At 47.8% G+C, this 12816-nt stretch overlaps 1 protein-coding gene and 1 long non-coding RNA gene across 2 annotated transcripts; one reads left to right on the forward strand and one right to left on the reverse strand.

Annotated features, from left to right (window-relative positions):
• Positions 1–801: 801 nt before the first annotated feature.
• Positions 802–8527, reverse strand: LOC125164419 (uncharacterized). The gene is made up of 4 exons (XR_007151758.1): positions 8153–8527; positions 3450–3624; positions 1665–1833; positions 802–862 (listed from the first exon to the last, which is right to left on the reverse strand). It is a non-coding gene; the product is annotated as an uncharacterized LOC125164419 (long non-coding RNA).
• An 8-nt stretch (positions 8528–8535) lies between these two features.
• Positions 8536–12342, forward strand: NHP2 (NHP2 ribonucleoprotein). Its single transcript, XM_047857120.1, has 4 exons — positions 8536–8788; positions 8868–8937; positions 11280–11385; positions 11994–12342. Exons 1-4 carry the CDS (start codon positions 8629–8631, stop codon positions 12117–12119), a joined length of 462 nt encoding a protein of 153 aa, XP_047713076.1. The 5' UTR covers positions 8536–8628; the 3' UTR covers positions 12120–12342.
• The last annotated feature ends 474 nt before the right edge of the window (positions 12343–12816 follow it).

The following is a 12816-nucleotide window of genomic DNA, read 5'->3' on the forward strand; positions in this document are numbered from 1 at the left end:
CTCAGTCAGTTCAGCACCAACTTCAGCTCGGGTCATGATCTCAAGGTTTGTGGGTTCGAGCCCCGTGTCGGGCTCTGTGCTGACAGCTCAGAGCCTGGAACCTGCTTCGGATTCTGTGTCTCCCTCTCTCTCTGCCCCTCCCCCACTCCCACTCTGTCTAGGTCTCTCTCTCTTTCTCTCAAAAATAAAATGAACATAAAAATTTTTTAAAAAAGAAGAGGAAAATATCATGTCAACACAGGTGCACAGAAGGAAAGGCATGTGAGGACGGAGGGAGAGATGGGAGTGATGTGCCTACAAGCCAAGGAACACCAGGGACTGGGGGCCATTCCAGAAGTTAGGAGAAAAGCATGAAATAGATGTTCCCCTGGAATCTTCAGAGAAAACATGCCCCTGCTGATACTTTGATTTCAGATTTCTAATCTCTAGAATTGTGAAACCATAAAGTTGTGCTGTTTTCAGCCACCCAGTTTGTGGTATTTTATTAGGGCAGCCCTAGGAAACTAATACATCCAGTCAGTTCCCAGTCTCTGCTGGTTGAACAAATGAGTACATCCCACTCCCAGCCACTCCCCCCAGCCCCACCCCCTGCTTGCAATCTGTCATCAAGAGAGAAAGGAGAGGGGTACCTGGATGGCTCAGTCCATGGAGCTTGAATGTCCAAATCTTGCTTTCAGCTCAGGTTGTTGCATCCACACGACTCCTGAAACAGAATGCTACAGGCACCAGTGACAGTCACAACAAAGTTTATTACAATGAGAGGCAAGGCGGACGGATCGGGACCAACACTCTTGGTAAGAGTGCAGCCTGGAACAGCCGGGGTACAGAGTTTTTATAGCCGATCACATTGTTTTATCATCACCTGGGAACAGAACAAAGAAACAGTTTCCAGATGAGTTAGAAACAGTTTCCAGATGAGTTAGAAACAGTTGCCTAATGAGGTGTTTATTTTAGACTTTCTGCCTCTAAGTTGCAACCAGTGGATCTCCTTGACCCTGCCTCTGATGCTCTTTTCTTTGAACTTTTGTTTCCTTAATTGGTGAAGCCTAATTTACAAGAGTAGAAGGAGTAATTTACAAGAGTAAAGCAAGACTGTTATCTCTTCACCTTCAGTGTCAACACAAAGCTGTTATTTTTCAAGCTAAGCCTTAAGCCCTATACTACAATTTAACCCTTACAAGGTCATGATCCCAGGGTCATGGAATCGAGCCCCGTGGCGGGCTCCAAGCTAAGTGTGGAGCTTTCTTACGATTCTCTTTCTCTCTCTCTCTCTCTCTCTCTCTCTGCCCCTCTCCCCTGCTCACAAGCTCGCTCTTATTCTCTCTCTCAAAAAATAAAAAATTTTTAAAAAGAGAGAAAGAAGAAAAGAAGCAGGCCCACCTCTCACATTGGAGAGGTTCAGAGCAAGAGTACAAATGGAGCTCTTGATCCCCCCTCTTCTATTCCTACCCACACCTCTCTGTTCTGACAGTGAGGGACCCACTTGCACATGTGTGGACGCCCCAAGCCAAATGTTCACACTCTGTCCACAACCTACCGACCCACACCTTGGCCGCCCTTCAGATCTACAGGGATGGCCTTCCCTCTGAAGAGCAGACTGGGGGACAGGGCTACGCAGGCCCTGCTAATGGACTCCGCACCAACTGAGCATAGAATTCCTGTACCTGGAGGGTTGGGGGTGGGGAGCTGACCTCCAGGCCTCGGGCTCCCAGATTCTTCACCCCTCACCCGGACCCTCTAAAGCTCAGGCCCCGGGAGGGAATCTTCATGCCACCAGCAGAAGCAGAAGGGCAGCCTGGGGGCTTTCCTGGCAGGATCTCCTTCAATCCTCATCTGATTTGAAAGACCAAAAAAAAAAAAAAAAAAAACAAAAAAAAACAGGAGCTCCTAAAGTTAAACAATTTGCCCAGGGGGTAAAAAGCTGATAAAACCTTCTGGCTGGGATTGAAATCCTGACCTGTTTGACTCTCAGACCCCTCCTCTCTCCAGGTATCCTGTCTCTCCCTAGGATTGGTTTAAACTAGTAAACTGATCTAAAAAGTGGTTCAAAAACAAAAACAAGCTAACAAACACTATAGCCATCAAAGCAGTTTACTACTGCCCAAATACATATAAGCATCTAGAATATGACAGAGGCATTTTATTTTATTAAGTTTATTTATTTATTTATTTATTTATTTATTTATTTGGAGAGAGAGAGGCAGCGCAAGCAGGGGAGGGGCAGAGAGAGAGGGAGGGAAAGAGAATCCTAAGCAGGCTCTGCTCCATGCCAGTGCAGAGCCAGACTTGGGGCTCGAACCCACAAAACTGTGAGATCATGAACTGAGCCAAGACCAAGAGTCGGATGCTCAACTGACTGAGCCACCTAGGTGCTCCCCAACAGAGGTATTTTATTTTTTAATGTTTGTTTATTTTTGAGAGAGAGACAGAGTACAAGTGGGGTAGGGGCAGAGAGAGGGAGACACAGAATCTAAAGCAGATTCCAGGCTGTGAGCTGTCAGCACAGAGCCTGACATGGCGCTCGAACTCACAAACCATGAGATCATGACCTGAGCCGGTCAGACACTTAACTAAGCCACTCAAGCACTCCTCAAAAAATTTTTAAGGTTTATTTATTTTTGGGTATTTTAAGTGAATGCATGGCTCAATAAAGAATTCAATAAATGACAGAAGGACAATGGCTTAGCCAGCTGGAAGAAAGTCAAGCTGGAGCCCAGCCTTGCTCCTAACACTCACATTAAACCTGATGGATCAAACATTTTCATACAAACTGTGAAACCACAAAAGCACTAGGACATTTGCCTTAAAGTACTAAAAGCTCTTCTACAGCGGGAAGAGATCACCGTATAGAAAAACTGGACAAGAATAGAACATAAATGAGCTGTAAAAACATGAAATATAGAGGCACCTGGCTGAATCAGTTGGTAGAGTGTGCGACTCTTGATCTCGGGGTTGTGGGTTCAAGCCCCACGTTGGGTGTCTGACATTACCTGAAAATAAAATCTTTAAAAAAATAATATCTAACTTCCCCAAGAACTCAATCAATGTAAATGATAACAAGATACTATTTGTCCCTACTGGATCATCACCAACTTTCTTCCCTCTAAAAAAAAGTTACTAAAAGGGGCTCCTGGGTGGCTCAGTCAGTTAAGCAGCCAACTTGGGTTCAGGTCATGATCTAGTGGCTCATGAGATCAAGTTCCGCATGGGGCTCTGTGCTGACAGCTCAGAATCTGGAGCCTGCTTCAGATTCTGTCTCCCTCTCTCTCTGCCCCTTCTCCGCTCACGTTCTCTTTCTCAAAAATAAACAAACATAAAAAAAGAAAAAGTCGCTAAAGCCCAGTCTTGGCAAGTGTTGGTGAGACGCTATTCAGAACAATTGTAAATTGTACCTCTTTTTTTTTTAACTTTTTTTTTTTTAACAGGGCAGGATAAACACCTTTTATTACCTGACTTTCCAGGCTTTGATTTTCTTCAGATAGAACTCTAGCTCCTTGCCCTCCAGCACATAGCCATCTGCTTGGCCACACTGGCCTGGTCTTGAAGCGATGCATGCAAGAAGCTTGCCCTGCTGGAACTGCTCCTCCAGAAGACTGCTTTTAATTTTTTTTAAGTTTATTTATTCTTGAGAGAGAGAGAGAGAGAGAGAGAGAGAGCATGAGCAGGGAAGGGGCAGAGAGAGGGAGACACAGAATCCAAAGCAGACTCCAGGCTCCGAGCCATCACTCGAATCCACGAACTGTGAGATCATGACCTGAGCCGAAGTCAAACGCTCAACCAACTGAAGCACCCAGGTGCCCCAATAAATTGTACCTCTTTAGAGGATCACCTGATAATACTGCAGATATCAAAATTATAAATGTTAGGAATTTATCCTGGATAGACTCACAAAAGTAGCAAAGATAGAATATTCATTACAAACTTACTCAAAATAGTAAAAACACTAAAAACAAACTAAAATCCATTAGCAGGGGCTACTTAAATAAACTATGGAAATCCGCACAATGCAATGTGATGAAGATCTTAGAAGAATAAGATTTATCTCTATGGTAGAAATAGAAACATTTCCCATGATATGTTGATAAGGGGAAATAAATTGCCAGAACAGTACATTATATTATTTTTTAAATAGAATTCATTTTATTATGAAATTTTTAAAAAATTTTCAGACTTTAAGTAATCTCTACACCCAACATGGGGCTCAAACCCACAACCCCAACATCAAGAGTTTCATGCTCCACGACTGAAATAGCCAGGTACCCTTTTATTTATTTATTTATTTATTTATTTATTTATTTATTTATTTATCGAAGTAAACTCTATATCCAACACAGGGCTCAAACTCACAACCCTTAGATCAAAAGTCCTATGTTCTACTGACTGAGCCAGCCAGGTGCCTCCATTTTCTATTATTTAATGTAAGTAAACAAACATAGGTATGCATATATACCCAAAAAACTTAACAGTGAATACTTGGGGTGCCTAGGTGGCTCCATCGGTTAAGCTACCCATCTTTGATTTTGGCTCAGGTCATGGTCTCACAGTTCGTGAATTCGAGCCCCAATTCAGGCTCTGCACTGGTAGTGTGAAGACTGTTTAGGATCCCTCCCTCTCTCCCTCTCTCTCTGCCCCTCTCCCACTCCTGCATGCGCATACTCTCTCTCTTAAAACAAACTTTAAAAAAAAAACAAAAAAGAATGTGGGGAAATTGGAACCCTTGTACATTGATGCTAGAAATATAAAATGGTGCAGCCACTTTGGCGAACAGCTTGACAATTCCCCAAAAAGTTAAACATAGACTCAAGATTTCTAGTTCTAGGTGTATACCCATGAGGACTGAAGACATATGCCTACACGAAAACTTGCACATGATTGTTCATAGCAGCACTATTCACAGCAGTCAAAAGGTAGAAAGGATCCAATCATCCATTGGCTGATAAATGGATAAAATGCAGAATACAATGGAATGTGAAGTGATAATATTCCTACATGCTGATACCTGCTACAACATGGATAAACCTAGAAAACATTATGCTAAGTGAAAGAAGCCAGACACAAAAGGTCACATGCTATATGATTCCATTTTGATGGAATGTCCAGAACAGGGAAATCTATAGGAACAGAAAGTAAATTAGGGGTTGCTTAGGGCTGGAGAGAATGAGGGGGTCAGAGGGTACAGGGGTTTTTATTGAGGGGATGTAAATGTCTTCAAATTGATTGTGGTGATATCTGCACAACTCACTAAAATATACTAAAACCACTGATTTGTACACTTTAAATGGGCAAACTATATGGTACATAAATTTTATCACAATTAAAAAAAATCATCCTCCCCATCTTTTCAAAAGATGGGACCTTAGACCATCTGGGTCCAACTTTCTCACTTTACAGACAAGGTGCTAAAGCCTCAAGAGAGGTTAAATGAATTGCCCAAGGTCACTTGTCCTTCAGACCCCTGGTCTAATGCCCATTACGCTATTATGGTCTCATCCAGTCTATACTGCTTCAAGTGAGCTCAAATAGCCATTAGAACAAAATCAGTAAAGTCACACAAGCCACTTCAGATCTGGCACAGAGGTCTGAGCCTGGTTTTAAAAATACATGGTGTAGGGGGCACCTGGGTGGCTCAGTTAAGCATCCCACTCTTGGTCTCAGCTCAGGTCATGGTCTCACGGTTCGTGAGTTCAAGCCCCATATCGGGCTAACACTGCCAGCGCAGAGCCTGCTTGTGATTCTCTCTCTCTCTCTGCCCCTCTTCTGCTCACATGAGCTCATGCATGCTCATGTATACACACATACACTCTCAAAATAAAGAAATTTATGTAAAAAATGAAAAATAAATAAATAAAAATACATGACGTAGTTGTATGACAGAGGATGTATCACAGAGTCCAAGCAGAGTGTGGGCTTCCAGACAAGTGGACCTGGATTGAAATCCAGCTTTGTATGAGCTCGACCGAGCTATTTACCCTACGAGCCTCCATAAATTGTGCATAATAAAGGCATTCTTTGTGAGCAAGGGAGGAAATACTCCACGTAGTGTGCTGGGCACATAAATGTTCACTTCCTTCCTCCTGCCATATGATCGTGGAGAGGCCTTCACAACTGAGACCTTGGTAAGGTCAGTTAGGCACATTTACTCAGATTGGGTTTCCCGGGGATGAAATTCTCTGCTGGACAGAGTTCATCCTGCCGCATGCACACATCTAGCAGTGCCTCTTCCCCTCGTGACTCTGACACATTGTCATCAGTCCAACAAGGCTGAAAACATTCACAGGAACACCACTCAGAAGCCGGAATAGAAAAGCACCCTTCAGGGGCGCCTGGGTGGCTCAGTTGGTGGCTCAGTTGGTTAAGCATCCAACTTCAGTTCAGATCATGATCTCACGGTTGATGAGTTCAAGCCCCACATTGAGCTCTCTGCTGTCAGCACAGAGCCCACTTCGGATCAGACCCTCTGTCCCCTTCTCTCTCTGCCCCTTCCCTGCTTGCCCGTGTGCCCTCTGCTTTCTCTCTCTCAAAAATAAATATTAAAAGAAAAGAAAAGAAAAGAAAAGAAAAGAAAAGAAAAGAAAAGAAAAGAAAAGAAAAAAGCACCCTTTAGAGCCCTGCCAGTTATGTGTTCAGGAAGCCCACAGCGGGGCTCTCACAGTTTTAGGACGCACTTCCCTGGGACCGCCAAAACTGCTACTACACGACCTATGGGGAGGGGGGGTGGGCTACGGGAGTGTAAGGGGGTATAGAGAGGTGTAGGGAGGTGTAAGGGAGTGTGGGGAGTGGTGGGAAATGGTACAGCAAAGTCCTAGGCAGGAAAGTAACTACCAGTGTCAAAGCTCTGGAAGGGGTTATCTTTTCTTGAGAATTCCAAAATGAAAACATCTTCTTGTTATGTTGTGCATACAAATTTTGTATACTTTCATGTTATTTTTTATTGCTTATATAATGTATTTTCATTGTTCAGTTGATAGACATTTCTATTTGTGAAAACTATTTGGGGTCTAAGCGTAGGATGGATTGCATCCTAATTTCCCTTATCTAAATGCTAAATGCTAAATGAAGGGGCACCTGGGTGGCTCAGTTGTTAAGCTCAGGTCATGATCTGGTGGTGGTTTGTGGGTTTGGGCCCCATGTTGGGCTCACCGCTGCCAGCTCAGTGCCGCTCTGTTCCCCCCCCCCCCACCTTGCACTCTCTCTCTCTCTCTCTCAAAAATAAATACGCATTAACAAAAAATAATAAAATTAAATAAAATTTAAAAATCTAAAAAAAAAAAGCTAAATGTAAACAACCGACTTGTTTTTTATTGAATGACTTTGCACTTGGTCACAGGATTAAAAGTTCAATTTTTAAATTGGCTTAACTAAGCAGCGCTCCCACGGTCACCTGTATTCCGTTTTTGTTTTTGTTTTTTTCCCACCTGCATACTTTTAAGTTCCAACTACTGGGGCACCTGGCTGGCTGAGTCGGAAGAACGTGCGACTCCTGATCTCAGGGTTCTGAGTTCGAGCCCCATTTTCGATGTAGAGATTAACACCCCACCCCAATTAAATAAACTTTAAAAATTTAAAAAAAAAAAAAAGTTCCACTTACTGGCCTATTCCGCCCCCACAAAAATGTCAGGCCTACCATCGTAGGATTCAAGGCAAGTAATTTGTAGCAATGATCTAATTCATATCCATCCAGTGTTCCGGGACACGGTGGAAGAAATTGGAGATAAAAGATCCACCCTAGTCTGGGCCAGCTCGTCGCCCCAGCGTCACCGTCCACCAAAGCTCTACAGACACGTGCAGCGCGGGCGCCCACTAGGAGACCTCCCCCACCGCGCCCCGAAGGCTCAGCCCCAGGGTTCCCGGGGACTCTCAGGTTCTCCTCTCCCTCTCCACTCGGGCATCTCCGCGAGGCCGGGGGATTGTGCGGCACGCCTGGCAGCAGTAGGAACTGGGAGGAAAACAAAGGAGTCGGGGGCGCCGGTGGGAGTGGGTGGGGACTGCAGTTTTAGATGGGGTGGCAGGGGGCGTGGCAGGGGAACCTCTCCAGTGGGTAACATTTGAGCAGATTCCTGCGGGAAGACAGGCGCTCAGTGTGAGTGGGGCCACAAAGAGTGTGAGAAACTGTGTGAGAACGGAAGAGGCCCTTGGCAGCGTGAAGCTTTACCTCAACCTCGGCACCGGCGGCACTTCGCCCAGGACCATCTGACGATCAGATTCTACCGCAGTTTGGATAAACCATTCTTCCGCTCGGCCGCAGACCCCGCCCCTCAAGGAAGGGTCCAGTCCTGAGACCTGGTTTCGCCCCCGCAGGTACTGCCTCCTTCGCCGCTCCCAGTACCGGTGAGGCAGACTCTCAGACCAGCGTGAGCCAGGGTCCTAGTCACTTCCCGCCCTCACCAGGCCCCGCCTCCCCTGGGCCCCGGCCCCTATCCGCTCCGCCCTCCGGCCGAGACTCCGCCCCGTTTGGCCTGTATTTAAGGGTCTGAGCGTCAACGATAGGTCTGAGTCAGAGACTTCATTTCCCGATTGGCTGGGGTGTATGACAGGCTTACGCAAACGGGGTGACCCGGAAGTGATTCCTGAGGCTCGGGCCGCGTGGATTCGCCTACTGCGGGCTCGGTTGCAGCAGCTGCTGCTGTGATGACCAAAATAAAGGCAGATCCAGACGGGCCGGAGGCTCAGGCGGAGGCTTGCCTCGGGGAGCGCACTTACCACGAGCTGCTAGTGAATCTGAACCCCATCGCGCAGCCCCTGGCTTCTCGCCGTCTCACGCGGAAGCTCTACAAATGCATCAAGAAAGGTGCTGCAGCTGCCGCGGTGGCCGGTGGTGGCGCGGGTGGTGGGCCGAGACCCCCACACTGACTCTTCTGTCGTTGCAGCTGTGAAGCAGAAGCAGATTCGGCGCGGGGTGAAGGAAGTTCAGAAATTTATCAACAAAGGCGAGAAAGGGTAAGGACCCCCCCCCCCCGCTGGATTTTTGCATTTCTGAACGATAACAGGTATCTCTACTAAGTAGGTGTTTGAGAAAAGTCGGCTGAAAGCGGGGGAGGGCGCTGGATGGTTCAGTCGGTTGAACCTCAGTTGGTAAGATTGAGCCTCACATCAGGCTTTGTGCTGACAGCGTGGAGCCTGCTTGTGATTTTCTCTCCCTCTCTCTAAACATAAAAAAAAAAAGTGGTCGGATTCAGCCCCACATACGGAAAATAATCAGCAGCCCGTGACTTCCCTTCAATACAGCTAGTGGGTACATCACATCACTTACGCAAAAGTAAGCGCAAAAGTAACACCACTGGGAAAGTGAGTACTGGGGAAGTGAATGGTATAAGCCTACTCACTTAGGGTAGACACCAGCTTCATTCATTCATAGACTATTGTCTATATTCTTTTTCGGGCACTGTGCTATGGGGAGACTGTCTTTAATCAAATACACATAAAATTAAAAGTTCCAACTGAAGGAGTAAACAGGGTGTAGTGAGAATGACTTCATTACTTTTTTGGCATCTGTCAGAATCTGAAACTTACTTATTCCCAGGATCTCCCACTCAGGTCAGACAGTAAGCTCTTTGAAAACAGGATAAAGCCTCTCATTGCTTTATCCCTAGAAGTATATGGTATGTTGTTGGTGCTCAAGAGATAAACAGTCCTGGGATTATTTGATGCCCAGTGGGAAGTCTTACCAAGAGGGCAGCGGTTCTGCCAGAAGATACTGGGTGCCACAATAGGAGAGAGGATAGTGGAGGACAGAAGTATTACCTTCTCATGGGGCTTTGTAAGCTGTGGTAAGTTTAGTTTTCATACTCAGCTTTGCAGGCCACTGAGGGTTAAAAGCCAGGGAGTGACAGAATTGTTTACCCTTAGGATTTTTCTGGCAACTCTGGAAAGGATCAGGGGCACAAGAGTACACAAGGAAATTGAGATAGGAGACTGCTGTAGTCTAGAGGAGGTGGGGGTGATTTTGATGAGGTTAGTGGTGGCTGAAATAGAATTAAAGTGGATGGATCTGAGAGAACTTTCAGACATGCAATGAGGAGGTATGGATTCCAGCTGAAGAGGGAAGATCATGAGTTTTGTTTTAGACACATGACCTGCCTCATCCTATACCCGCCCCCCCCCCCCCCCCCCCCAGCAGAACTGTCAAGTTGGCAGGTGGCTGTATAGATTCGGAGCTTGGAAGGGAGAGGCCAGGCAGGAGAGAACAGATTTGGGAGTTGTATGCACATGGCAGTGAGGCCATGGCAGTGCCTGGGGTCACCCAGGGAGAAGGTACTGAGAGGGCAGCCAAAGATCAGGCTGTGAGGAGCCCCAGCACTTAAAGGCCACTCAGAGGAAGAGGTGTGCAGAGGAGAGCCCAGAAGACCAAAGAAAAACTAGAGGAGAGCGGGCCCAGTACTTTGAACCGAGAGCTTTTCCTTATGTTTGCCTGTCACTCCCTGGAGAAACACTCTTCCTTGCCCCAGAGGCCTGACGTCTTGCCAGAGAGGTATCCTACCTGAGGGTTCTCTGGCAAGCCTTCATTAGTTCTGGTCACTCTTGGGACTGAGCGAATGCTTCTCAGCCCAGCACTCAAGGCCTTTGGATATGGCCCCTACTAATCTCTCTAGCCTTCTCGTCTACCCTATCCTAGATTCCAAAGGCCCATCCCAGGCCCCCGCCAGCCAGCTCCTGGGTATGTGGTGCCATTCTGATTCTCAGTCTTAAATGGTTTCCCTGTACCCAGCCCCTCCATGGACTGCCTAGGTGCCAGCTTTCTGATCCATTGTCCCCTCCTGATTCCTTTTTTTTTTTTTTTCAGTTTTAGTTGTTTGAGAGAGAACATGGATAGAGCAGGGGCAGAGAGGGAGAGAGAATCCCAAGCAGGCTCTGCGCCAGCATAGAGCCTGACATGGGGCTCAAACTCACAAACAGTGAGATCATGATCTGAGCTGAAATCAAGTCAAGACATTTAACCAACTGAGCCAGCCACCCAGGCGCCCCATCCTGATTCCTTTCTTGACTCTTCAAGAACTTAGCTTACTCCTTGGGGTCACTACCATACCTCACCTGTCCCAGTGGGATCCCACTTGTCACACTTCGTGGCATTTACTTAATTTGCCGAGAACTAGGGATCACCTCCCCAGAGGAAGGTGATCATCAAACACAAATTTGCACGTACTTTCTTTCAGGAGGTGGGAGATCCACATTAATAACTGGGTCCTTGAGAGCAAGGTCCATCTTACTGGTCTCTGGACAGAGGCACTTTTGACTGAAAGCGGGACTGAGCAAGTTAGAGATGAGGGTTTCTCTCATTTCAGGATCATGGTTTTGGCAGGAGACACATTGCCCATTGAGGTATACTGCCATCTCCCAGTTATGTGCGAGGACCGGAATTTGCCCTACGTCTATATCCCCTCCAAGACGGTAAGGAGCACACGACCCCCGCCCCGGTCTTGGTCAGCATTGGAACAGCGGGTGTGGGGTCAGGTCTGTGGGAGCAGGCCACAGTGGGAAAGAACACAGGCTTTGGAGGCAGACCGGAATGGATCCTTGGTGCTACCGGCTCCCGGTTGAGGGATTGCACGTTGGCGCTTTGCACTTCACTTTCCTTCTTGAGCTGGGAATCCTTGCCCTCATGGACCATGGGAATGGAAAAGGAGGTGTGTGTGGATGTGCTGTCGACCAAGATGCAGTGCTTGTGTTAGTCCCGTTAGGCGGCTGCTGTGCTTGGGGAGGAGTGGGCATTCAAGGGGCTTGTGCAGCTGGCCTTATCCTTATACAGGGGCTGTGGCCCAGAGAGGAGGTTGGCAGGGACCAGGAGAACACAGGTCCGGCCTAAGGAGATAGCCTCTGCTGGGCCGGAGCCCATTTGTGCTTGCTGTGTGGCAGTGTAGGCCCAGTGTTGCTGGACCTGACTCGAAAGTTGGCAGAGTTGAAATGATGGTGTCATGCAGACCACACGGCACTTGTCTGTGGGCTGGATGAGGCCAGCAGGTCATGGGTCTTGCAGCCTTTTTTCCCCTGCTCCACAGGACCTGGGGGCAGCTGCAGGCTCCAAGCGCCCCACCTGCGTGATCATGGTCAAGCCCCACGAGGAGTACCAGGAGGCTTATGACGAGTGCCTGGAGGAGGTGCAGGCCCTGCCCCCACCCATGTGAAGGACTCGGGCACTTGCTCCGGAAGTGGTTGGTCTGGCAGTGGGCCAGCTGGTTGTCCTCTTGCGGCCTGTGTCTGTGCATCGCCCTGGTCCCCTGCAGCATGTCTTCTTCCCGGGCAGCTCCGCCAGCTCTTTTGTGAAGGCATAGCCGAAATGTTCCGTTGAGCATTGGTGAAGACCACTCCGAGGGTATAGTGAGGGGGAAGTAAACGCTAAGACTAAAAGGTGGTGAGTCTGTGGGTGTCTTTTTCAGCGGCAGGTGCTGCTGGGCCAAGGAGGTGGTGGGCAGGAAGGAGTAGAAGCAGCCATTCTTGGCAGACAACCCGAAGGACTTACAGGGTGTCCCAGGCTGCTGCCAGACCCAGGCTGAGTCTGGGCCCTCCCATGGCCATGGTAGGTGGCCTCAGGATAAGGCCACTGCAGCCAACCCCATGCCCAGAGCCTGCAGCCCCTGCGCTGGGCACACCCCCATTCCTTTCTTCCTTTCCCTGCCCCTACGAGCCTGAAATGCCACTGGGAAATGTATGGAAACTATTTACCCACGTGCACAGCAAATGTGAAAGAGGGGTATGAAGCTAGAAACAAAACCCTGGGCCACCGTTCCTACTTGGCACAATGACCCCGGTAACCCAGTCCCTTCAGACATTTCAGACTTAGGGTGCCTTCCTGCTCTCTAAGGCCCAGCACAGGGCTTCGTG

This window comes from Prionailurus viverrinus, chromosome A1 (genome assembly GCF_022837055.1).
Source record: "Prionailurus viverrinus isolate Anna chromosome A1, UM_Priviv_1.0, whole genome shotgun sequence".
Taxonomy (NCBI): domain Eukaryota; kingdom Metazoa; phylum Chordata; class Mammalia; order Carnivora; family Felidae; genus Prionailurus; species Prionailurus viverrinus.